The sequence below is a fragment of the Aulostomus chinensis genome, chromosome 10 (genome assembly GCF_037954235.1).
Source record: "Aulostomus chinensis isolate RoL2024-O1b breed Wild chromosome 10, RoL_Achi_v1.0, whole genome shotgun sequence".
NCBI classification, from domain to species: Eukaryota; Metazoa; Chordata; class Actinopteri; order Syngnathiformes; family Aulostomidae; genus Aulostomus; species Aulostomus chinensis.
In genome coordinates this window covers 18,631,928-18,658,325 of record NC_141329.1, presented here as the reverse complement: position 1 = coordinate 18,658,325, position 26,398 = coordinate 18,631,928, and the positions used below count along the sequence as shown (strand labels likewise).

Sequence of the window (26,398 nt, the reverse complement as noted above, 5' to 3'; positions counted from 1 at the left end):
GGAAGCTGTTATTAAAATATGACCAAGTGCAATATCTGAATTACAACTGCAATTTTTTTTGATTAAAGTAAAATATAACAAACCAACTGAAGACTGTAATTTTATTCTTCAGCTATAAGAGGACCTGCTTGTTTGTACCCCAGCAAAAATGACATAAATGTGATATTATTTCATTGAAAATGATCACATGTCACAGTTGCGGTATCTGTAAAAACGATCTCAATGATGTTCAAATACACTGCAATGTTAAACCATTACTAATAATTTCATTTAATTTCCATTCATTCACTCTAATTATGTTAACTCTTTTGGTTCCCTTGTTTTTTCTTAAATGCTGCTGACATGTTATCTTGTACACACCTGTAAGAGATTTTTAAGATGTAGATTTAGACTGTTTTTATTCACTTGGCATGTTAAACCTGTTGATTCTTTGCAGTTTTTCCTGGCAGCTCCCGCTGTGTATGACTCAGTAACAGTTAACTGGCCGACCAAAAAGCCGCAGCAACATACACCTTTAAATACCATTCACACACATTCAGGACTTACTTTTGTCTCCGTGAAGTCCTTTTCTTCTCCTCCTGTCTCACTTTGTCTGCGGGTGATCTTGGTGAAGTTGAGTATTTGAGTGATCCTGACAGGAGTGAGGAGGTGAGAAGGACCCTCCGTTCCTTAATAGCTCTGCTGAGTCAATTAATACAGAGGTGCTGATGCTCACCGCACCCTCCCAACACATTCTGAAAGACACGTGATTTCCACCGGGAGCCCTCTTATGATCCTCATTTGAAATTTGACTTGAACTTTTGTCCTGTTATTCTTTGCAAAGGTGTTCATAAGACTTGTGATCATGTTGTTTAACTCATGCAAGATTTTACGTGCAGCTTTTATTATTTATGGCTAAATTTAGGTCCACAGAATCTAAACAAAAGACATTGAAAGGCTGCTGCTATAATTCACCTCCAGATTTTTAAGAGTCAAGACATGATTTTAGATTACAGTTTTAATCTGTTATAGTTCCAGCCAAATCTCCCAACCATAATGTGTGTTCAATATCAAAACTTTTTGTCATCCAAAAGCACAAACATTTACAGTATTTAGCCTCTCGCGTGTGTGTTTTTTGTTAGTAGTCAGTTTAGAAACTGACAATAAATGAAACTTTTCCTTTTAGAATTAAGGAAATTAATCAAGCAGGTCGTTCATTGTCAAGGGAAAAGAAAAAACCTTTTGTGTGTTTTGTTTTTTTTGCTAACTGAACTTTGAGATTGAATGTTTACAATTTAGCTCTTTGGTGCCAACACCATAAAACACCAAGACACACAGGCGCGCCCACACACACTCACACTCACACATACCGATGCAACAAACGCTACTTTACTGTCATTTAATAGCCTCTGTCCATACTTCATTAATGTGTTTTACTAACATACATCATCATTGGGCTTAATCATATTGCACGAATCTTGAACAGAAATGTTTTGCAGAGGAACTTTTAAAACACAGTGTTGTTTCTCCTCACACACCCCTTCAACGTGCCAAAGAGTGGCCGTTTAATTAGGCGTGTGTGCTAATTCCTGGAAACAATTCACCCCTTTTCCAGCACTCTCATAACATTCTTACAAATTCATTTGTGTCTCCCCCTCTGGCTTCCTATGGTACAATACTGTATACGTTTATGTTCTTGCTATAACAAGTCATTGCTATACACATCCGCACCCTTTGCTCCCTGACAGCATTGTGCAAACTAATTATTTACTGTGATGCTGCAGTCCCTCATGATCTATGCAGCACACGTGCAGAGAACATATATTCCTTATGCCCAGGTTGTTTTTGTTTGAAGAGGGCAGCAGTGTTATTTTGAGACTATATGACGAGAATAAGAAGTGCCAGATTAATTATTTTAACAATGTAGAGTCTGTATACAGTAACACAGTAATATAAAATTAGCTTCCTTATGCAGGAAACTATAGAGTATGTGGATTGTTAAGATATGAACTGTCTTGCCAGTAATACAGGATTGCTCTGGTTCCATAATTCAGCAAACAGCCCAGTGGCGTGTCTGAACTGGTTCACTTAAATCGACCGGAGACCAAATATCAAAGAGAATATGTTACAGAAAGAGCTGTAATTCGCTTTGTGCTCATCTAAAAGTCAAGTTTCTCATTTAAACTGGTCTCTAAGGAGATGAAGAAGCTGTTGCAGATTCTGTTTCCATGGGAACAGGTTTAGCTTGAGTCCTCTTCAGACCCTTCAATGTCCTGAAAGACATAAAACCATAATATTCCAACTCTGAATAACTGTGATACAAAGTACTTTTGTGTGCCTCAAACAATCAAGGGTCATGACTTACTCTCACCATTCCAGAAACTTGGACTGGTATTTTCGTTACTTACTGATATGTTCGTTACATTTTTATTTGCTTTTAAAACTGAGCTGCTCTAAAATGTTAATTGTGTGATAAACAAAGAATAAATGATAATTAGTTTGATCCTAAATCTGTTAAGATAAAAATGTACTATGATCAATCTAAGACTTTGCCGTTGGCCCTCGTTTTCCATAATGGCAAATCAATTATCTTTTCGTTTTGATTTGAATAAGTCCAACATGGGATCAAGAACACTGTAAAAACAAATCTTTTTCACTGACGACTGAACTCATGATGAATTAAGAAACTCATAAGTCCAAGGTGGCATTTTGAAATTTGTTTGACCAGTATGAGGAAAATTATCCAATTTTGGATGAGTTCAGTACTTTAGGGACTCATAACAAAGGAATGCAGCAAAATCTCAAGAGAACCTGGAGAAAAAGAACAAATCAAATAATTGTTCCAGCCCTAGTATGTATTAAATGTAATGTGATGACTTGTGTGTTTTACCATAGGCTCCTGATTCCTGAGAGTCATGATGTGCTTCTGATAAGCAGAGATGATACAGTCTCGCCTGCAGGTACGTAGACAAAAAACACTGACATTTATTGCCTGCGTGCATGCATGGGTGCGTACGTGGGTGCGTGTGTGGCAAGCACTTGTTCTCACTTGCTGGTGATGCCTCCTCCTGGTGGAAGTCCTGGCATTTCCTCTGCAGCCAGATATTTGATGATATATAAAAGATCAGGGTCCTCATCTTTGGACCTCATCATCTGGATAATCTCTGTAAACAGAAAGAGATTATGGTAGGAAATGAGGTTATCACGAAGATTAGTTTTATGTTTGGTTTAACTCTGCAGCTCTGGGAAAATTACCTTCCACTTTCAAATCTATCTGCTGCTCCAGCTCCGCTTCCTGCTGCAGTGCCTCTTGTGACACCTGGGGGGCGCCAGGGAAGCAGACGATGATGATGCTCATGTTGTCCAAGCTGCCCTGTAGAGGGAGACAGAGCACGTGACATTACAGATGAGTTTCAATGAAAGGTTTGTGACGGTAGAGTACAACTAATGCTCTCACCAACACATTTGGGATTATTGTACTTTTGAAACAAACATATTGAGCATACATATTGCTATGTGTTTTATACTTTAGATTTAATCAACAGCTCAAGTACTTCAGTGAAACAAATGGATTCTAATGCAAGCGGATATAACAATGAAATGCCACTGTCCATTTTGGACTGTTGATTTGCACTTCGTAATTAGTTTAATTGGTTTTTGGTATCTGTTCCAAATTTAATTCAATTTATTATTTTTTTTAATAAAAATTACATTTTGATTTAAATTTGACTTTAAATTATTTTGAAGCCACTTCCCTTCAGTCATTTTTATCTTGTGAGATCCGTTTATTTTTTGCAACTATCCACCTGCCTACATATGATCAAGTACTAACAAAGTTAGATATCCCATATTTACTGCCAATACTTTGCTTGTTCATCCCTCCATCCATTTTCTTCCGCTTATTCCTATTAAGGGTCGCGGGGGGGGGGGGGGGGGGGGGTAGAGTCTATGCCAGCTGCTATGACGAGAGGCAGGGTTCACCCTGGACAGGTCACCAGTCCATCACAGGGCCAACACATAGAGACAAACAACCATTCACACTCACAGTCACACCTACGGTCAATTTAGAGTATCAATCAGCCTCGTCCCCTCTTGATGTCTTTGGACTGTGGGAGGAAGCAGGAGTACCAGAGAGAACCCACGCAGGAACAGGGAGAACATGGAGACTCCACACAGAAAGATCTTTTTTTCATGTTGTGTTGATTTATTTATTTATTTATTTTTATTTGTTGATTTATTGGAGTTAATTGGAAATTGATTGGCTGATTGGAAAAATTCTGAAAAATATTTTGATCTTAAAATCAATGCCTGGATATAAATGCAATATCTTATTAACAAGTCTCACTTAAATATGTATTATGACATTGATTATGTTGTGTTAATCTTTTCTGTCTGTTGATAATTCTTTGTAAACACTTGACTTTAGTTTACACCTTTTGAACAACTTGACATCATTTTATTGTCATAACCATGGAGGTTGTGACGTCACAGGGCTGAGGAGAGAGGATCAGCGTGTACTGGTACAGTGTTTCAGAAGAAACTGTAAGCTTTTCAAGTGAAATAAATAGAAGCCCATGTCGACCAGGATAAAGGCTCTGAGCCGGTGTATATTGAGCTCGAACACTGAGCCCCCCCGCCAACACTCTCACATTCAATCTTAATCCGAGCCATGTGTGGCCTTTCTTCCCTCCTCTCCAGTGTCCCAGGATGCCTTAATACACCTATTTATAGCGCCAGCTCAGGGCACGTCAGCGTTCACAGTTACAAGCAAGCATTTGGAAGACCCACAGGGCAAATCTACTTACATATCATCACAGTAATTGGTCTTCACACACCGTGACCACCACACCTCCTTATTTAACGTAAAGCTCTCCATTCATAAATCCACCTGCCGTGGGAATCCGATGAGCTGAGTCGGGAGAAAGGGTGCGCTGCTGCGTGTGGCAGTAAATTTAGAAGCTCAGTTTTTGTTTTGCTGCCGAGTAACATTTTTACGAGCTTCTAGCAAATATGAGGAGACGGATCACTTGCAGAATAACAAAGTGTTTTTTTTTTTTTTTGAGGACACATTTTGAATCTAAATGTTTTATTTATAGTCACCACATGGTCTTTTCCATCTTTATTAATCCATTGCATATTGGCTGGCCCTCTTTTTTGAATCTACTGTGCTTTTATATTGCACTGAGCATATTGTACAATAGCCACATACAAGAAAAAAACAAAACAATGTAGATTGATGACTTTCATAATTAATGCTGGTTATTGACCCTCAATGCATAAGTGGCTCAGGAAAGCTGTCAAGCATTTATTCATGGAACAGTTTTATTGTTGTAGTTTAAAAAAAAAAAAAATCTTAATGCTTTTTTGTGTTTCAAAAATCTCTCCAAAAAGAGACTGAATCACACTCTTCTCCAGCTGTCACGGCTTCATTATTTTGAGCACTTAAAAGTGTTCTCATCCATGTTGATTAGAATGTGTGATGGAAAGTTAATTTTTGACCTTGGAGTCAGATTTATTTAGCTGCTCTGGAGTGTTTGATCTTCCCTTTTAACAGACAGGAAGATCGCTAACAGCTAATGACCCGTGATGAAGTTGCAATTATGACTATTTTGAAGGTCAAGAATTAACTTCAAAGCAAGATATCACAGAAGGAGCAACAGGGTTTACCAACTGACGTATGATAAAATCATTGGTGTCATTAAATGGTTACCCCTGTAACCCCCTTCATTCAGAGGTGCAAGTGGAGGATCATTATCTACCATCTCATTAAATATTGATATATAGATTAAATTCTTTCTTTTGTAAATGTTTTCTTATTTAAGGTGCTTGCCGGTGTAATTGAACGCCCTCTCACCTTGTAGAGACAGAGGTCGATGACTTGAGTGCAAATCTCCCTGAGGTCATCGCACACCTGCAGACGGCTGCGCACAAAAGCGCACAGTTCCTCATTGCCAATGGCATCCCAAACGCCGTCACATGCCAGAATGAGGAACTCATCCTCGGGTGTCCTCTCCAGGTGATACACTTCTGGCTCTGGAGACACTAGCTGTTCAGTCTGAGGCCTCCAGTCCACCTCCTTGAAGTCAAAGTCTCCAAGAGCTCGAGAGACAGCCAGGGATCCGTTCACCCTCTGCAGGGTCACCGAGCCGCCAGCGTTTTGGATGCGCTCTCTCTCTCTGGGGTTAAACGGCTTGTGATCTTCTGTGTAGAAGACCACCTGGCTGCTACGGCAGAGCAGAGTGCGAGAGTCCCCACAGTTTACAAAGTAAATGTGACGTGGTGAAATCATGACAACTGCTGCAGTTGAGCCGCTGCGATCCCAGTTGTCCTGGCGCGCTAGTTTGTGCATGTGAGTGTCTATGTCCAGGAAACCCTGACGGATCCCCTCCTTCACCTGCTCGGGGTCTTCACTTGCTTTGACTCCATCTGTAAGAAATGGGGGGGGCATTCAGATTTAGATGATAGTATACACTTTGTACTACTGTGGTTTAGTTTGAGATCTTCTCATTTGTGTAGATGTTGATACACATGGATTAATGAACCATATGACCTGGGTCAGGTGTGTTTTTGTTTGTAAAAGACCCCCCCCCCCCAACATTCATGGCTGCTAGGACATAATTTGGTTGCAGTGTTCATTGCAGGTCAGAGCAATAACACAACGTGAATGGCTGTTTACCTGTTGAATTCAGTTTATGGGTTGTTTTCTTATCTATATTTATGCAGGAAAGCCACTGACATAACAAATCACCTTTCCTGGAGTCTCAGTGGTAAGTAGCAATAACAGTTACTGACTAAGAGTCAGAGCAGTTCATGGAATTATGGCTGTGATTTTTAATCCTGTCTTAGATGACAAACCACAGTTTTAAATGTCAGTTGTAGCTGCTGCAGAATTGAGTGTCACAGCTGGGCATTTTGATGAGGAAGATGGGAAAATTTGATAGGACTGTATAAAGAACAGGAACTCATATATTTGAACACCAAAGGCGAGTCATGATCTTGTTGAGCAGTCCGACCCATGAGGAATCAAAAACAGCTTCACACAATGACTCTGGCCATCACCGTAGAAAGGCAGATTTCAAACTAGGGTCAGAAATTCAGTTATCAAGACAAAATAGTACTTACTTCATCCAGGCAACATTGAGATGTAAATAAAATGGCTCAAGAGACAAACTGATGTTTAAAAGTCAAAGTTTGGACAAAAATGCTGTTGTCGAGAAAAAAAAAATCTGGAATTTCCTACTCGCTTTCCATGACATCCAAATTGCATCTTTTTGCTGAGCACTGAACTTTTTTTTTTATAATTTGCAGTAGCTGATCACACTAAATTGGAACATGGAATTGCTGCAGTTTAAAACAAAAACCCAATAATTAAAAATTTCAAGTAGGCTAAAAAAGTGTTCACTTCTGAAAAGCATGTTAACTTCAATGAGTGATGAGGTTTTCAGTACCTGTTGCCAGGATGTGGTCTAGCAGATTTTGAGAGCAGTACTGGGCCACCGTGGTGCCTGCGTGTCCGTCAAACACAGCAAAGTAAGCCCAGTCCATCAGCTCTCCTCTCAGCTGAGTTTTGCAGGTGTGGGCATCCTCCATCTGAGCCCTCCAGCCCTGCATGCTCGCCACAGCGTAGTTCATCCCTGACTGAGAGCCCCCCTCTGACACATTCTTCTCCAGGATGGGCCGCTCCAGGTATGGGCTTGGCATTGTGTCCTCTTCATCCAAATTCTCCTCCTCCTCCTCTTGGCCTCTTTCCCTGGTCCCCCCTTTGAAGAAGAAGGTGACCATCTTCTCTGTTTCTTTGACCAGCTGGCGGAGGAAGGAGGGCACCTCCACATTACTCGCCCTCCTGGCTGTCCTCATCACTCCTCGGAGCCTGTGCTCAAGCTTCCTGCTGGACTTGGCTGCAGCCCGTCTCCTCCTGGTGCCCCTCCTCCGGCCCTGTGTTTTCCGCAACAGGTCCAGGGCAACAGCTGAACAGTGTCACTCCAGCCAGGTAAACACAAAATTCCTTATTTAATTGAAAATATCTGTCTTAAATGAAAAATGGAGCTGGTTTTGTACTAAATATTATCAAATCCATTTTGCATCCTTTGCCATCCTGTTGATAATATCTCCTCTGTCCTTCTCATTTGACAACGACTCTCTCTTGGTCCGTTTGTGTACTGAATCTGTCACCCTTCCTCTCCTCCTGTATTATCCTTGAGCCTCTATTGGCCCATCTATTTCTGTTGATTTATCCCTCTGCTCTCAGTCTGGATAATCACTGGGCCTGAAGGAAACCAGGATGACGTGTGTCTGCACACATGGATTACGAGCACGACACTTTACACAACACAGAGGGAACCACAACCTGTCCTACATGACCAAATCCACCCAAACAACTCTAGTTTTGCTGACCTAAATAATCTTGAGTTGTTTCCATCGTCTGGGTAAGGAACTCTACCATTGTGGGAAAACAGAATGGAAATAGGGGTCAGCTGTACATCAAGGTCCTTCTTGTAGTTTTTCCACACTCCAGTGATGAAGATTGTATACATGTCCTTTTGCATGAACATGGGCTAAATAAACTACAAAGATGAGGCTCGGGGCTACAGGTTGTGGGTGTAGCAAAATGTCACCATATCTGACCCATCATTTAACTCCAAGTGTCACCACATCTTCACTGTTTATCAGACCCACATCCATGCCAGAGTTGCTATCAGGGTATTTAGTGCCGTATCCTTAAAACTGTGATGAATAAAACACAAACAAAAGAATATTGTGGTCAAGGGTATCTATCACTTAGAAAACCTGGATTGCATTTTCAGTGTTTGGGAGGAGTTGGAACCCAGATAGAAAGGTGTGAAAGATCCCATTCACAACTGGTTTGGAGCTTTGATTGCAGATGGACCAGTTCTTATGTAAGTGTAAGGCATTGTGCTGAATGTTGCGTGCTCAGGCGATGGTAGCTGTATTCACACTGTTACTCAAAGCAGAGTGTTTTTTGGCCCCTGAGGTGACTGTGCTGATTGTCGCCCCAAGTCATGATAACTGAGTTTGTTAAACTCATTAGCTTCTGTTTATTTGAGGACCCTGACCTGGTTTACTTGGAGAGACATTTGTGGTGGAAGAACTGTGTGTGATTCTTATCTGGCTATTAGGAGGACTAAACCTTTTATCAGCTGATGTGTGTCTCTGCTGGATGCTGGCAGTGTTTGAGGTGTGTCTTACCTGCAATGATCCTTTTAAGACTGAGTACACAGGAAACAGGATCCCTGTGACTGTCCTGCAGCAGTTTTAAATGTCGGGGTACAAATATTAAATGAATCATTTGTCTGTCTGAATTTTGGCCTCTTTGTCCGACCGCTTTTAGAGATATTAAGGTTTTGCTTCTCAAAATGAGGAAAGAACCCGCTCATCCTTAATGTCTATCTCTTACGTCTTTTCTCTCTTCGCCATTGTGAAACCCTCCAAGCTATTTGATGATCAATGTGTTCTCACAGTTTTATAATGGAAAAAACATAAACCCAATCAGCCTGTCAAACAGGCTAAAATTTGGGGAAAAAAACAAACAAACATTGTAATTAGATTTATTTAGACTGAATGAACTTCAATGTGTCCGTTATTTTTTTTTCGAGAGAACATAATGGCTGTAATCACAAAATCTAACCGTTTCTGACAAACAACACAAGTAAATACCAGCTTCTTAACACATCCATCAGGTATAGAGCATCCTCTTACTGGCGCATTTAGAGTCACATTTTGACCAACTGGCCAATATTTTTCCGATACCCAATATTTTCTCACTTTTTAGCTGTGCTTGTGTTGTCTGAAAGCCCTTCTGCATTCATGTAGGTTTAGCTAAAACAGCTGCCAAGCACTGAGCTGTGGGGACGTTCACATACAAGTTCTCTACATACAGTAGCAATATGAAAAGAAGACATTGTAAGCATTTCTGTTCTTTGATAGCATCAATCCATTAAAGCAATTCCAGAGAGAGAATCCTGCTCTCCATTTTTCTTCTTTTGTAATCTATTGGACTTCCTTGAGACATAAATCTATTGATTTTTTTCTGTATTTATTATCCTTTATGCCTAAATATTGTTTCACACGACCTGCTTTCTGCTCTATCAACTGAATGCCTACATCTTGTAGCAGTGTCTGGCCCACACTGCCCCCTGCTGTACCTCTCGTCATAAAAAAGTCTTTAAATTATTTATTCTCTATTCACCATCATGATTAATTTTAGTCTATTTTTTTGTATGATTTTATAATAAATTAATTGACACATGACAGTTTTCTGTGTAGACTGACTACTGGTTCCCTGCAGCAGTCATGTATGAGATCCCAAGACGATCCAGCTAACAATGAATGGGGAGATGACGACAGGCTCTGACAGACAGAAGCACACACACTCATGCTTCACTGTAGCATACTCTACTGCCACTGCATGCAGTCATCATGATGCAAGAGGAGACGAAAAGAGGTGGTGGTGGTGGTGGTAGGGAGTGCAGAGGGGAGGATGTGAGGCAGGGCGGGGCTGCTGAGTGACTGAGCAGGAGGGGGCAGGAGCTAGAAGGAGGAAGCTGCTCAGCAGACCACTGAGAAACACAGGCAGGAGGAAGAAGAGAGAGTAGATCAAGAGGACATGAGTGCCGGCAGCAGATGAAGGGGGGGGGCTTCCAGACTGGATGGGCTCAGCGATGCCTTGATGGAGTATGGGCCAGGTTTTTGGATTCTCCCACTGCCGTGAGTCTGTCTTTCTTCTGCTTTTTCCATCTGTGTGTGTTATCACATCAGATCATCGTCTCATATGTATATTCCAGCTCAGCATCTTTCCCTGCTAAGGGCTACGATCGTTATGTTGTATTATCCCATCCTCCTCTCCCTGCCTGTTCTCTGTTCCTCTCTCTACCTTTAATAACCTCATGGCTGAATGGGTGGATGCAGTGCAGAAGCAGACCCGTTTTGTTTGCAGATGTTTACGTTGCTGTGTTTGCTCACGCTTTGCGGGCAGGCGTGTCACAAATGCAAGATCCTTGAAGGCAATATGTCTCTTTTCTTAGCATCCGCTTGATATTTTCTACTGTTAAACCAACATGGTCTCATGGACACAAGATGATATACATACTGCTGTCATTGCTCAGCCTGATTTATTAGCTAATGTCATTCTGGCAACCTAATGGAGTAAAGGCCTCTGCTGCTGGTTAAGACCTGAGAGGACACACACACACACACACACACACACACACACACACACACACACACACACACACACACACACATATTCAATGACCTACACAGCTACCACATTCATTTAATCTTAGAATGTGAACACAGTCTTGCATTCAGTGATATTTTGCTCGTTGATTACATTGATAACCATTATTTCATTGTGAAATATTGGTCTGTCCTGAAACACAGAAAATATCAAAAGAAAACATCTAACAGAAGATATTGCTGTGCACGTTGTTGATTTCACGTTATTAATGACCTCATATAACTTGTAAGTTAGCAGGCATGTGAAAGGAGCAACAACATATTTAGCTTTGTCTCCACCAGTCTGTTTTGTTCAGACAGGGTTTCTACTGCAAGTACTGCATTTTCTGACTTTGTTTTCCTTACAGAGGAATATGGCTCCGTGGCGTCCACTCCAGATTCAACGCCTCCATGCACCGATGGTACGAAGCAGGAATACGAGACTGAAGCATTTTGACACACAGCACTGATAAAACAAAAAAAACGCTCTGCTTTCTGATGTCTAAATACTCTCACGCTAAGATCCACAGGTGAACACAAACATGCATTTTGATCTCTTCTACGTTTCAGAGGAAGAGATATTTATCAAAGAGTGTTTCCTCTTTAGATGGTGACACCTTCTTTTCTGAGACATCACACAAAGACACTTCAGGGTGCTTACAACTCTCAAATCTTTTTATTGCATCACATGCCTTTCATGACACTAATATTCACGTTTGAAGCAGTTTGTGCTATTTGCTAAACTGCTTAATGAAAGTTGCTCCTTTGCCCTGTCTTGTATGTTCACGTACTTTTCTTTGCTCTCATCTCCTTCCAGGTGGAAATGAGGAGTCTGAGATGTATGAGCTGCAAACAGCTAGGGAGTGGTCCGAGGATGAGGAGGGAGGTGGTCCAGATGATGATGATGGACTGGCTTCATCCCCATCCATCTGGGGCACACCACGCCAGAACTCCTTCGAGCTTACTTTCTCTTACATCGCCATTGCAGAGCCTGAGGCTGTGGGAGCCTCGCGAACCCTTCGTGACAGGCGGCGGGTTGGCCCACGCGGAAGTCGCACCCCTCTAGTTCACACAGACACTCTGGAGACACTGTTGGACTCCCCTGATGTAGACTGGGACCCCCAAGCTTTTCTAAGTCAGGAGGAAGAGGAGGACACATCAGAAAGGAGCGAGCAAGAGCAAATGGAGGGAAGGACAGCGAGTGCTGCAAGTAGGAGCGACAGGGAGCTGCACAGACAAACTGAGACTATTACAATCCAGCCCTCTCCCCACAGGCCAGACCCAGGGACTCAGGGGGAGGATTCAGGAATCCAAAGAGAGGAGGGCAGTATGACTGTCCAGCCTCCCTCTCCGTCGCCCCAGCAACAGGGTCCCTCACAGATACTTCAGGGTGACAGAAAGACAGAGAGATGTGAGGACATTGTTACATTTCTGGATGACTAATGAATGTTGAGTCTGCAACAGATCATGTTGCCTTAACACAAATAGTATTTTAATAGAAATATTAGCTTTGTGTGATAACAACACTTCTTATAATCAAACTAAAATCATTTTTCTGTCTTGTCAGTTGGGTCAAATGGCTGTTCGATACAGTAAGAGATGTGTCAACATGGTTATCTGCCGTGAATGTGAAGCTCAGTCTTTCTAAAATAGTGAGGCAGTGTGTGTCAAATGACGGGAGGATTATATAATCTCATTTACAGTGATCTTAATTAAATGTCTTTGCCTGAGGCAGACCTAATGTGATGTGTCACAAAGACTTTCATGTGATGAATCATGATGACAAGTCAGTTGCGCCAAAAAAATTAGTCCTAGGTTAGGAGGAGGACCCAGGAATATGGTTTGAATATGAGAGATATTTATTTGTCAGGGGCTGCACGGTGGTGCAGTGGTTAGCACTGTGGCCTCACAGCAATAAGGTTCTGGGTTCAAGTCCCGGCTCGGGCACGGGATCTTTCTGTGTGGAGTCTCCATGTTCTCCCCATGTCTGCGTGGGTTCCCACCATTCAAAAACATGCAATTGGGGACGAGGCTGATTGGATTCTCTAAATTGACCGTAGGTATGAGTGTGAGTGTGAATGGTTGTTCGTCTCTCTATGTTGGCCCTGCGATGGACTGGTGACCTGTCCAGGGTGAACCCCGCCTCTCGCCCGTTGACGCTGGGATAGGCTCCAGCCCCCCCGCGACCCTTAATGTGTAGGAATAAGCGGAAGATGACGATTTATTTGTCAGATCATCTAAAGATGGTGTTATGCAGCTGCTTCGTGCCAAAAAGTGTACTTTGCCTCTCTAGTGCTCACAAAGAGGTGATTTTTTTCCATCCCTCAAAATGAATTATAAAAATTTCCCTCCTGTGACTCTCAAATGCAGGAGCCACACCTATGTAGCTTCAAGCTAATGGCAACAACAGTGTTAGAACCCATTTGTTTTTAGCTCAAATTAAAGTATTGATATTAGAGGAAGTCAAAGCTCTGTTACTGTAGTGTTTAAAGAGCTTATTGTCCTGGTTGTTTCATTCCAAAATTGCAGCTTTAAGAGTGTAGCAACAAAACATTGCTGAACCATCATCAAACGTCTTCCATCTTATAGGTTTGTAGTGTCACACTGGCCTTTAATCATCACATTTTTGATAATTTAAGTATGGCTTGGTTAAAAACAGCTTTTTTAGTCTATCCCTGAAGCTTAATTTTAGTACATGTTTGTGCAAGAAATTAATATCTATGAATAAGGATTCACAACGTGGAGCCAAAAATGCTGCAGTGCACACACTTATGAAAAGAACTGGGGTCTAATTTAACGTGGCTTTTAGTTTTATTTAAGTCAAGCTTAACATAAAAGATTGTGGTGATGATGATGCTGTCGTGAAAATGACATCATTTTCTGTTTCCCAGCAGCAGCAGCAGAAGCAGTAGTATCATCCCCATGGACCCCTGAGCCAGAATCTGTTGTCACTGGAGAAACCATATCAGTCAAACTTCTCACATCTGTGCGACCCACATCTACACCGTCGGCTGCGATTGGCCAAAACTCTCAGGAACAACTGGTCAGCGATAACTGGTTTTCAGCCCTCAACCTATCAGAGGACTTCACAGTATGCAGCCACATAGCAGGTACAAGAGCCACATTTGTATGTGAAACGTACCCCTCTGACCTCTGTCCTGCCTTTTTTGTCTCTGTCAGCCTTAGTGCGATGCTTTCATTTAGCTTGTTAATCGATACTTTGAATAAAGGAAAAAAATATCCGATTTCACTGTGAACCTTAAAGAGCAGTCAGACAAAGATAGACAACCACCCCAGCCTGTCCTGCCCGTTCATTGTGTCTCCATAGTAACCCTTTCTCTCTGGGTTTCAGGAATGATTGTCTAATTGTGCAGAAAGCATTCCTGGCATTGGCTGACGGTTCGGTGATAGACACCATCACAGCTGATGTCATCACTGTTTGACACAGAGGGAAGTAGATGTGGGCGTGTATCTACATGCAGGTTTAGGGGGGTGAGAGTGAAAGAAGGCGAGAAGAAGAGTGAGCATGAGATTATGTCCTGTCTTCCTGCTCAATGGCGCTTTAAGTGGACTATCGCTCAGAACAGAGCTCAGTCTTATTTTAGGGGATGTGTGGGGGCAGCAGACCCTCAGATGGATGATAGATGTGTGGTCAGGCCGATGACAGAGTTTAGGGTGTCCTGAATAAATAGCACACAGTAATCTATTGGAGTGTCATATTTCTGCTGGTTTTATTACTTGCTTTTGTGGCTGGGTATCAAACCTCAGTGCTTTGATTTGCTAATATCGAAGAGAACAAAAAGCTGGTGCAGTGTGTTTCAGCCCTTTAATTTGCTTTACAGTTACTGTTTTGTAAATGCAGAGAATGCACAAGACCTAGATCTTATCCTAGTTCCATTTTTAAGCAATTTGAGAAAATAGATTATAGTGATTATTTAATAACACTTAAAGAGCACCACATCTGTGGAATGCAAGTAAGCTTTATTTTCCTGCCACAACCCGAAACCAGACATACCTTAAGTACTGTAAACATTACACTCATGTACAGTACTTCAAAGGCTGGACATGGTGAAATAACCAAAAGTAAACCTGGTTCTCTTGATTCAGGTGCCAGATGACGTAAGAACATTAACCTCTATAACCAGAGGACTACGTTCAAATACTACTATTGTATTCTGCTTTCCAGTGGATTTTTGATTTATGGAATATTTATATATATTTAAGGAGTATTTCATGATTGTGAATGAGCATGAATCATCTCTTTATGTGTAAACCTCTCAGGGTGTTGAAGTGGGGGTGGGCGGTGCTGTGGACGTGATTATTTTGGGCTGCCAGGCCTTTGGACTGCTGAGTGAGCAGGGGGTGGCCAAAAACGGCTCAGACGGGCGAGGGGAACAGAGTGGAACAGGGAGAGGGACAGAGGGTGTGAGAGGAACCACTGAAGCGGCAACCAAAATGGCCAGCAAAGGTAAGAATGTGATAAAAGGGCAATACGGGACAGCAGTTTCCACCTGGGCAGATGGACATTTGCTCATATTTGTTGTGAGTGTGAGTTGAGTCACAAAGTAGTGGTTATTTTAGCCTTGAGACTTTTTGGGGAAAATCTATGTCTGTCAGGGGTGAATTCAGCATTTTTTTTCTATTGTTGTTTGACTTTTTTCCTCATTCAAGTCCCTGTATCAGATAATTTTGATCTAAAATAACACCTTCCATTCAAACAAGCATCACAAAGCAGTTCTGCTGAGGTATGCTGACAGAGCGCGCGTATGTGCGCGCATGTGTGTGTGTGTGTGTGTGTGTGTGTGTGTGTGATAACCTAGCCAGCTGGATTCTCTTACATTTTAGTGTTTCCTCATCAAGCTGAAGAGCTGGCATGAGCAGAGATATTTTCACTGTAGTACTATAAGATCTCCAAGTCACATGATTGCCCTATACTGGAATAAATGAATGTTGAGATGATGTAAGCGATGGCAGAAAGTGGGATTTTACCATTTATTGGGAAACTGGACAGATGACTGCATTATCAGTTCATTTCTTGATTGGTTCATGGATTGTTAATACGATTAGTCGGTAAAATGTATGTTGCTGATTTTAATTACATTACGATGGTACAGAAGATATAGAAACCTGGGTAGTGGGGTTGATAACTGCTGCCACATTATTACTGTCATTTGATGCTTCGTATCTTATGATACAGTTGCACGTGTGCAGCAATAAACAGTTGAAGCAAGTTAAGTTTGTGAAGCTGATGCCGCCTTAAATGTACATGTAGTATTTTTACACCTATCCCAAAAGTGCTAAAAACCTTTCTCACACTGCAGGTATTTGGGCTGCCTGTTACCCTGCTTGTCGTGGGTTGAGCCAGTTTATAATGTGACCGCATTTTACCGAGTTACGAAATGAAAATAGTGGGTAATTTTCTCATAAATGTTAATTAAATCAGAACTGTTTGCTAAAAGTGGAGTCACCCCCTGTTGGCCATTAAAAGGATGCACATTTAAGGCACTTCGGCATTGGCTTCACTTTTATATGCTAAGCTAGCCCGGTAGCTTAGTTTACTGTGTAATTCAGCCACAGGAGGAAACAAGTAGTTGGATCTTCCTTGAAGAGATTGAAATAAGGCCTGTTAACAGCAGCCATTTTGATACGTCATAGCAGGGTAAACAAAGGTGTCACAGATTAAATCAATCATGGGCCCGCCCCTTCCTTAATGTGTTCCAGCCATTCAAGTGAACCAGCCCAGGTCCTGACCCTGGTACTTGGACCAGGGCCATAACTGATGATGGCTACTGTGAAAAGTGTGTATTACATGAATAGCGATCCAGGAAGTCACTTGTATTCTCTGTATTACCTTGGGACAGCTGGGCTAGCTCTTTCCCAATGTTTTCTAGTCTTTATGCTTATCTAAGCTAATTGGTTACTTGATGTAACTTCATATTTATTGTGTTTTTCCAACAACACCAGGAAAACCAAAAAAATGAAAGATAAATGTAAATTTTTGATAGTGTCATCTGCATGTTTGTTATATATTATATTGTACTGCATTATTGGGTTATTGTATTATTCTCTGAGCCTGTGTGTATAGTAACTACGTCTCTGAGTGACAGAATACAAACACGGTGGACAGGTGTGTGACCGGGGTATTATTTGGTATTAATTGTGTTCAGTGATATTTATAAATAGCTCATCTACTACCAGTTCATTCTATTCAAAGAGACTTTCATTTATTATAATATTGAGGATTAGACTTTCAATAAATAACAAGTACCAATGGTACTAATGGTTCATCAACATACAACAAACCCTGAGTAAGAAAACACAGTGTTCAATTTGTCAATCAGATGATCCGATTTGATCTTGCATAGTAATACAACATGGTCATCCATAAAGTTCATAAGTTGTCAATACAGAAATAAAAATGGAGATGAAAGAATGGTATCTTCTACTGTATATGCTGAAGTTAGACCTAGTACAGCACGACTTGATACAGCAGACATCTCCGCGGCAGCTGTTGCTGGGTGACAGAGAGGGAAACCAGTAGGGTGCAGAAAAGAAGCTGACGCCTGTCAGCAGGTGCTGTGAAAGGCCGTATTTAAATTCTCTTCGACCGCTTGCTTCCCTCTTTCATCCGAGAACTAAATTTAGCCCAAGCTGGATTCTGACGTATCCTCATGGCTGCTGTGTGTCTTACCATGCTGGAGGGTAACAACCCCTTCTGCTTCAGGCCGCTGCTCCCTGACATTACTGTTATTATTGTGTCAGGACGACTGCATTTCCCTGCCACTCGTTCTCTTCATAATCCCCCCCCCCAAAAAAAAAGACCTCTTAGTCAGCTGAGGAGGCTGCTGTTTTGGGGACTGCTCAGGAAGGATGCAACATCTACAATCAGCATCTTCCTTTGTTTCCAGCTGGTTCAGATTCTGCTTGAATATTTGGAGGCAACACATTTGTTTACATTTTTACTACAAATGTCTGACTCACCGTTCACATTTCCTGCTTCCAGTTTTCTGAAACACTGCCCAAAAGTAGAAATGAAATGGCAGTTCATCCAGAATATAACTTTACTGTCTCGTAAGCTCCTTGTACAGATTCCCTTCTGGTCTTTAGACTGTGTAATTGCTAAGAGCATTATCTTTATTGTCCTTGATCATTTATTCTCTTCCTGCTCCAATTTATTATCTTTCCCCTTATGGTACTTGATAGTTCCAGCTTTATTTAATGTGTCTATGCACTATGATAATAACATATATTATTACTTTGCTCTTGCCATTGTCCCCGTCCCTGTCGTCTACCCTCTCTGTCCCTCAGTGATGGACCTGATCTACTGGAAGGACACGGAGCGAACGGGCATGGTGCTAACAGGGATAGTGGTGGCCCTACTGTGCCTGTTCCAGCTCAGCATCATCACCGTGATCTCCACAGTCTCACTGGCGGTCATGTGCTTCACCATCTCAGTGCGCATGTACTACCAAGTCCTCTACATCCTCAACTGGGGTGATGGACAACACCCCTTCAAGTGAGTTGTAACATTTAGTTTTACATTTTTTATATAAAAAAAGAGAATGTCAACAGGGGAAGGGTACAGTTGGCTGGATTCACCGTAAACATTCGCAGTATATAAAAGTACTATTCATTACAGTAAAAGCCTCTCTCATTTTCTATTTCTTTTTCTTAAAGCAGAGTTTCTGCATTGTAGTATCACCATTTGTTTTTGTTCTGCTTGCGACCAACAATAATGTATGGTGTTTTTGTTGTTAATTGATAACTTTCAACAACTTTAATTGTTAACTGTCACTGATATTTTGGTAAAATAAAGCTCCTTGCAAGTAAACAACATGCTTTGTCAGTTTAAATGTGTTTTTAAATTTGTTTCATAGTTCAGGAAATCCTCATCTATGCTACACCGGCTCTTAATGAAGCTGTGTTAACTTTTTTATATGGAATGCCTGAAAAGTCATGTCTCATGGCATACTAACATTAGATGTATGACAGAATTGAGGAAAGGCATAATATGTCCTCTTAATATGTGAAGTATTGCGCAGTGTCTCCTACAAGGGCAGTATCATAGACATAAATAATTCTAACAGCGTCTTGGTGAATTGACAAGCATTTGACCCCTGTACCACCACTGAAGTGACTGAAGGACATTTATATTAAGGCCCGAAGGATGCTGCCAAGAGGCAAATTTAAATATTTGTCATTATTGTAATATTATCTGTTCTCTATATCTTCCTCTCAGATCATACTTGGACCTGGACATCAGTTTTAGTGGCGAACAGGCAGACATCTACATGCAGAGAGCCATCGTTATGAGTCTGTCCGCTGCAGACAGTCTGAAGAGACTCTTCTTTGTCGGATCCCTCTTTGAATCCCTCAAGGTGTGTGTGTGTGTGTGTGTGTGTGTGTGTGTGTGTGTGTGTGTGTGTGTGTATCTTTAGTCTGTAAATGACATGTCCTGAAGGATTTACCTCCCTGCCTTCTCTTCAGCGTACAGCTCGAGTCCATCTCTACATTTACTCATTTCCTTCATCTGTCATCCTCCTCACTCCTTCATCTCATCGCCCTCCATCAGTGGAAATAACAGCATTGCTCTGCCAACTGCCTCTCTCATTATGCTAGCTCGAAGCTGAATAATCAGCTCCAAAATAAGGCCACTATAACTGGCGGCAACTGTCATCTCCAGTGACATATTTATGTTGGAAGGGACAACATCCAGAAGATACCCCTTCAAACGAACTTGAATTGGTACTCAGAGGACAAATAGAAGGCAGTATGTCTTCATTGTCTTATCTGTGCTATTTTTCTCTTCCTACTGTTCCAGTTCAACATTAGAATTATGTTATTATTCATCACATTTGTACATCTGTATTATCACCTAAGACGTATGTTGATACAGTCTCCATGCGGTCAAATGGTCAGGTTTTACTCAGTTGGTGTCGCTGGGCCTCAGATGTTTCAGTAAAATCAAAATAATCACTAAAAACACAACCTGTACTTGGCTGGCTAGATTTTCCCTCAGAATGCTGTGCACTGACTTCCCAGCAATATCCCGGCCTCCATTGGTCGAGCATAATGAACACGCTTTAGAAATAGTGTGAGACTGCAATAGTGTTTTACTCTACAAAACACACGGAATAGATTTTCAAAATAAAATAGGGAACGCCGTTCTTTCATGAGTTTTACTCCAGGGATCGTGTTCCCCTGTGTCCCCGCGCGACCCTGTGTTCCCCTGAGTTTCCACCACTGTCAGTAACCTGCTTTTATATAACATGCAAACCCTCAGCTGAAACCATCAACTGTTTCTGGATATATTTTCAAAACTATTAGAAATATTTCAGAGGCACATTGGTGAAAGTTGCAGGTTTGCAGCCTGATATGTACAGTAACTGAGTCAAGATCATCCCCAAATGAATGTAGATCGTCCTCTACTGGATCTGAACCTCTATCACGATCCGCAATGAATCCCGCCTATGAGTAAATATAAGTGTAAACACACCTGGCCTTTTTCACAAAAGTCCATGAAGGATTTCCGGAGAAATTAAGGATTTTCGTAATACTCTATCTTGTCTTGTTAAAGAAAATGAAAATAAATTCTTGATTCTCCGTAACATTTCCATTCTTTCATGGCCCATGTTTTACCCTTTTGTTAATAGTTAATAGTTTTTATTTTAACAGCATCAATAGTCTTCTCATCCTGTTTAAGGGCAGGTATCACATCTATTTCAAGTGCTGTGTGCATTCGTTGGAATATCGATTTAACTTAGGTTGTTTTAACACTGTAATCAATTTTATTATGAAGATGTTTTTTTGATAGTTCATATTTAATAAACATTTTTAAAATCCTAATCACAAAGCAACGTGCTCTGTCCAAAAACTAAACGTTTAGCAATATTTCATAATTATCTAAAAAAAAAAAAAAACTTGAAGAAAAATACGAGGCTTTTGTTCATATTTATTTGGCAGATGTGTTTAGCCCTGAATTCATTTTTCTTGAAAATGTGTTGTGATTCAAGCAAAAATGCATCTGTTATATAATTAGGGGTGCTTGGAGACATTTACAGTAAATGGCGAGTGAGTGTGAGCTAACTGAGCCTCTCAAGTCCCAGGACCTCCCAGTGTCAACCCTGACCTGGCTGGTATGTGACATGACACACAGGAGATGCCGGAGGATACGATGGAGTCTCCTTCCATCTGAGACAGTGTCCCATATCAGGGCAACACTGGATCCCCAACACAGTCCCAGTGACACTGTGAGATATAAGGGGAAACACCCACACCTTTATTTTTATTCCAGTATGTGTTTGCCATTGGATTCCTTTTTATTCCCCGCAGATCATTTAATTGATCCGTGCATTTGTATGTTAAGTATGTTCAGGTTTTTTTTTTTTTTCATGGAAGTTAGAGTAACTCACAGTGGATCTTCCACTCTTTTTGTCTTAGTTTCTGTTCCTGATGTACCTTGTGACGTACCTGGGAGAACTGTGCAATGGCCTTACTCTGCTCATCGTCGGTACGATAACCACACTAGAAATATTGACTCCGCTGACGTACTATTTGGTTGTTGTGTGAATCAATCTTTACTTTTCAATCTTCTTCCTTCCCCAGGTGTGATTGCTCTCTTTTCTTTGCCACTTTTCTACAGACAACATCAGGTAACGCATTTTACATTCATTCTTTATGCTGTCACTTTAAATTAAAAAAAAATTATTATATTTTTGGCATTTCTGTTGTACCTCAGGAGCAGGTGGATGGCTTCTTCGCAAATGCCCAGGCCAAAGTTGATAATGTCAAGGACATGTGAGTATGGCGCCATCTTCTGGCTCCATGAGAGCATAGGTTCCCTGGACTGATAAGTCAGTTTTAAGTCAAGTCAGTTTTATTTGTATCGCTCCAAATCACAACAAAAGTTATCTCATGACACTTTACAAGTAGAGCAGGTCCAGTACCACACTCCTCCAATGAATTTACACCCAACAATTGTCCATCAGCAAGCACATCCTGCAACAGCGGTGATGAAAAACTTCCTTTAAATGGGCAGGAACGTCGAGCAGATCCAGGCTCAATGGGGGCGGCCTTTTGCTTTGGGGCAGAGACAAAGACAGATCATGGAGGACAACAGATATGCAGAAGGAAAGAGAGGGACAGAGATAAAGAGAGAGAAAAAGGGCAGAGACAGACGGGGACGTGAGCAGGTGGTGCTACGGGTGGCAGCTTGAGCCTCTTCAGGTCTGCAGCCTCCTCCAGCAGCACCCAGGATCTGGGATGAGGGGAGCCTGAAGGCTCCGGAGAAGAAGAATTAGTAACACATATGAGTATGATTTATATATGACACATATAGGAGGACAGAGAGGAAAGAGAGGAGGAGAGAGAAGAGACAGAATATGTCGTCACCCTATTAAAATAATAGCCTGAGTCATTTTTTGACGAAAATGAGTTTTTGGCCTAAATCATCTCTTGATAAATGCTGGCCAACTCTGGTAAAATCGCCTAAATCCTTAGTTGAAAGGATCATGCTCTTGATGCCCTATAGGACAATGGCCAATGTCAAGAGGGTGACTTACGTAGGCCATCTTATTTTTAGTCTTATTTATAGTCAATATTTTTGATTTTTAGGACAAAACGTCTGACTTGGGCAATTTAACAAGCTTTCATGATGGCGGCTGCTTCAAGAAGCAACAGAATCTACAGTGCAGAAGGAGCTCTAAACATGATTGTTGAGTCAGTTTCTACTGGTGATGTGATGATGCCACATAGTTGGGCAAATCAAGATGGCTGAGAATGAAGATTCAGGGAATAAACTGAATGGAACTGGGATAGTTACACAAACCCAGTAAAAAGAAGAGCTGGACAAGTGAGGAGAGAGACATGCCTCCTCAGCGTTTGATTTACCTGATGTGTGTTCAGTTTAGGTTAGAGTTATTTAATTTTGGAGTTTGCTTTATGGAATTAAAGGACAGTTAATAGTCAGGTTTCAAAAAGTTGTCAAAACTGGATGTTAGAAATGGCTTAAATTCAATATAATATAATCCCAACAAAGAAGAAGTGGAGAAGTGAGGAAAGGGAATACCTGACGTAAGTTTAATTTAATTCAGGGTGATTTCAGTTTTGAGTTTGCACTATCGAACGAAAGAGTAGTTTAAAGTTGCCTAAATCACACTCGAATGTTTCGAAATTGGCCCAAGTCACTTTTTTCTTTAATGTTACATAATTGACACACAACGTTCTGTGTCCACTGCCAAGGCCTTTTTGTTCGAAATGATTCATAAATATCATACGCCCTGCATTTGGTTACATTTTTTGTGTTTTCCCAAAAACTTGAGATTATGACTTAGGCCATTGTTTTAATAAGGTGACGACGTCGGTCTGCAGTTGACCAAAACTTCTGGATCCGGGGTTGCTTTTTTTGAGAAGGGGTTTAATTACTGCTACTTTAAAAGACTGTGGGACGTAACCAGATACCAGAAACCACATTGATCACGTCCAAGAGAGAGGTGCTAACTAGGGGTAGAGTGTCTTTAAGCAGCTTAGTTGGGGTGGGGCGATATCACACTATTTCAGGGATTTTTTTTGCAGTAATGATATCATTTACAGTATGGAAACAGCAGTGCCAAGACTTGAGGTGAGAAGAAACAAACATTTGTTGAAAAAAAACCCCCAAAAAAACGCTTAATACTGCCCAGCATCAAATGCTGCAAAATCGCAAATAAAGAGGCTACACATTTTTACTAAAATTTTGATTTAAAGATTAAAATTCCAGTGAAAACATAAACATTTTTTTTCACAGGTTCATAATCTCATTAATTGTCTATTTTCATCTGTAAAAGTGGGTCAATATGGTATGACGGGACATTGATGGAGGGTTATATTGTCACTGCAGGGTGTTTGGGTTGTAATTCAACATTCGTTCAGGGTTAGAGATTGCAATAAAACCAAGAAGTTACCCCCCCCCCCCGACCCGATACTGACCCTACATTTGCTTCCCTGCAGTAGTACCTCTGTAACATCCTCTTCTGTCTCCCTCCTGCAGTCTACGAAGACTTGTCCACGGTGGTGGCCTTCCTCCCGACCCAACCCCTGGTGGTGCCAAACCTAAAATCCATTAAAACACTCATGGACAAGAACTTAAAAGAGAAGCTACCGGAGTTCCAGACTGTCACTCAGATGTCTTACCCTACAGTCTGCACTCAGGAGCTCAACAGAACAGAGCTCCAGAGACTAGGGAAGGGATGGGACGTTACTAAAAACACATGAAGATGTTGGGGGTCGTGCATGGTACCGCTAACTGTATTGGTTTAGAGGTTTGGGGTTGGGTTCATTCTTAATCAAGGTGATATCAAGGTGCGACTCCTGGATGAGACTATTGCTGCTCGCACTGGAGACGGAACGTACGTATCGATGACATGTGACTACGTTTGGGATATATTCACTGTTTTTAATATTTGAAAATGTCTCATGGTGTGTGAGTTGGAAGCTGTTGTCCAAATAAGATCATCTGGAGTTCCCACACCAACAACTACACTCCTGAGAAAGAGGAAGTGAGTGTTCAGGTGATTTATAATAGAGAACAGAGAACAGGTCTTTTTTATTCATGGCAGCATATAACTGATAAGTAGGATGCATGAGTCTATGTGACAGCACATGTACATTTTTGGATGCATATTCATTCTCATGACTGTTTTACGTGTGTATGTGGGTATATGGATGTGTGTGGGCGTGTGTGTGCGCGCGCGTGTGAGAAAGTATGAGACAAGTGTGTATTTGTGTGTGTAAAAATCCTGACGTACAGCTTCGTGGAAATGAAACTTACCTACAAGCAATTAAATTCACATTTCTTCTTTATTTTCCAAACTTCCTCTTTCTTTTAATTTGCACAGTCATTACCATTCATGCAGTTGGGTTTTGTCCTTATTTTCTCTCACCAGTTCAGCCATCATTCATCAATGCCATAACTTGAAACGTAGCCCCGATATTCAGAGAGCGAAATAACTTCTCAACAAGTTCAATGATGGATGTAGAAAAAAAAAGTGCTGAGCTCTGAGCTTCTAATGTATTTTCAGAGGTTTGGGAGAGGGAAACACAGCAGGTGCCTTTCTAATTGCAGGTTATAATATAGTGCATGATCTCATTCATTACTTACTGCTGACAATAGCTTTCTTCTCCTCCCGTAACTTCAAGTACTTACCCGAGCATTGCCTTCCTAAGAATGAGGTGTTGTAGAATTCTTTGATGATGACATGACAAGGTATCTCTTACAAAATTGTAAGTAGAAAAGGAATAATAAAATGATTTGTGCAGCAATGTCACATTTCCTTTCCCGCTGTGGCTTTTAACTGACACCAAATAAGTTCTTATGGGCCTTTTTTTTTTTTTTTTTTTAATGTCTCCTGCTCTGAAAGCTTTACGTTAACAGACGTGATCCATGAAACACATTAGCCTTAGACTTCCTCAGTGATTCTCTCCTCATCCTGCTGAACAGCTGTCACTTACGAAAAGCTTGTTGGCTAAGATCTCTCTCCCCAAATAACACTGAAATAAACCTGCTGCCAGTGTAGTCCTCATTTTTGAGCTGCCTCACTAAGTCTTGACTATGATGTGCTTCTGTTTTTGTATATGTGTTGTGTGGATGACAGATTGGCTGTGAGGAAATTACCCAGAAGATTTAGTTCCTTTACAATCAGACATTACATACATTATAGTTGTAAAATGATTATTTTGTATTCCTGAAAATAACTAGAGTTTTAATCTTGACAAAATAAATACACTGAAAAGACAACATGAGCATAGCGTGATTTTTTTCTCCAATATAGCTCAAGTATGTTTGCCTTTTACACCAATTATATCAAAAGTAGAGGAAGTTATGGGCTCCATGTTTACCAGCGTGGATCTTCAGTCTCCCTCGTGTCAAAAGAGATTCATCAAATTGACAGAAAATAATTGGATTCATGTTTTAACCGTCACAAAAATGATAACCATGACTTTTTCTCTACTCTCTCAAACAAGACAAGTTCTTCTCCATTTGCCATCTTGCATGATAAATTCAAATGTAAGAAAGTCATTTATGTTCCCAGAACCTTGTTTGTTTACTGTCCAGTGTTTCTTGAATTTTTTTAAAAGTAAATATGTTGCAAATGCATTCCCATAAGAGACAAGATGAAACGCGACTAACATATTTGTTATGACGAAC

General features: G+C 41.0%; 2 protein-coding genes across 4 annotated transcripts; one reads left to right on the top strand and one right to left on the bottom strand.

Moving 5' to 3' along the window:
* Positions 1 to 301: 301 nt before the first annotated feature.
* On the bottom strand, positions 302 to 7,947 carry ppm1na (protein phosphatase, Mg2+/Mn2+ dependent, 1Na (putative)). The gene is made up of 6 exons (XM_086216253.1): positions 7,428 to 7,947; positions 5,834 to 6,405; positions 3,235 to 3,352; positions 3,029 to 3,143; positions 2,870 to 2,933; positions 302 to 2,252 (listed from the first exon to the last, which is right to left on the bottom strand). Exons 1-6 carry the CDS (start codon positions 7,834 to 7,836, stop codon positions 2,220 to 2,222), a joined length of 1,311 nt encoding a protein of 436 aa, XP_086072379.1. The 5' UTR covers positions 7,837 to 7,947; the 3' UTR covers positions 302 to 2,219.
* On the top strand, positions 7,901 to 26,003 carry rtn2a (reticulon 2a). 3 transcript variants are annotated; one of them, XM_086216252.1, is made up of 10 exons: positions 7,901 to 8,405; positions 11,583 to 11,636; positions 12,032 to 12,625; positions 14,106 to 14,324; positions 18,523 to 18,730; positions 19,454 to 19,592; positions 21,655 to 21,724; positions 21,820 to 21,866; positions 21,953 to 22,011; positions 24,242 to 26,002. In XM_086216252.1, exons 3-10 carry the CDS (start codon positions 12,052 to 12,054, stop codon positions 24,315 to 24,317), a joined length of 1,392 nt encoding a protein of 463 aa, XP_086072378.1. In that variant the 5' UTR covers positions 7,901 to 8,405; positions 11,583 to 11,636; positions 12,032 to 12,051; the 3' UTR covers positions 24,318 to 26,002. The 3 variants fall into 3 exon arrangements, with proteins under 3 accessions (XP_086072378.1, XP_086072377.1, XP_086072376.1); XM_086216251.1 differs by lacking the exon at positions 7,901 to 8,405 and adding an exon at positions 10,568 to 10,704 and having other exon boundaries at positions 14,109 to 14,324; positions 24,242 to 26,003; XM_086216250.1 differs by lacking the exon at positions 7,901 to 8,405 and adding an exon at positions 10,568 to 10,704 and having other exon boundaries at positions 24,242 to 26,003.
* The last annotated feature ends 395 nt before the right edge of the window (positions 26,004 to 26,398 follow it).

Coding starts and splice junctions, on each gene's coding strand:
- ppm1na (XM_086216253.1), bottom strand. CDS start 7,836: ATGAGGACAGCCAGGAGGGCGAGTAATGTGGAGGTGCCCTCCTTCCTC. Junction 6,406..7,427: donor AGACCACATCCTGGCAACAG/GTACTGAAAACC, acceptor CATTTCTTACAG/ATGGAGTCAAAGCAAGTGAA. Junction 3,144..3,234: donor GATAGATTTGAAAGTGGAAG/GTAATTTTCCCA, acceptor TTCTGTTTACAG/AGATTATCCAGATGATGAGG.
- rtn2a (XM_086216250.1), top strand. CDS start 10,674: ATGGGCCAGGTTTTTGGATTCTCCCACTGCC. Junction 11,637..12,031: donor AACGCCTCCATGCACCGATG/GTACGAAGCAGG, acceptor ATCTCCTTCCAG/GTGGAAATGAGGAGTCTGAG. Junction 21,725..21,819: donor CCTTACTCTGCTCATCGTCG/GTACGATAACCA, acceptor TTCCTTCCCCAG/GTGTGATTGCTCTCTTTTCT.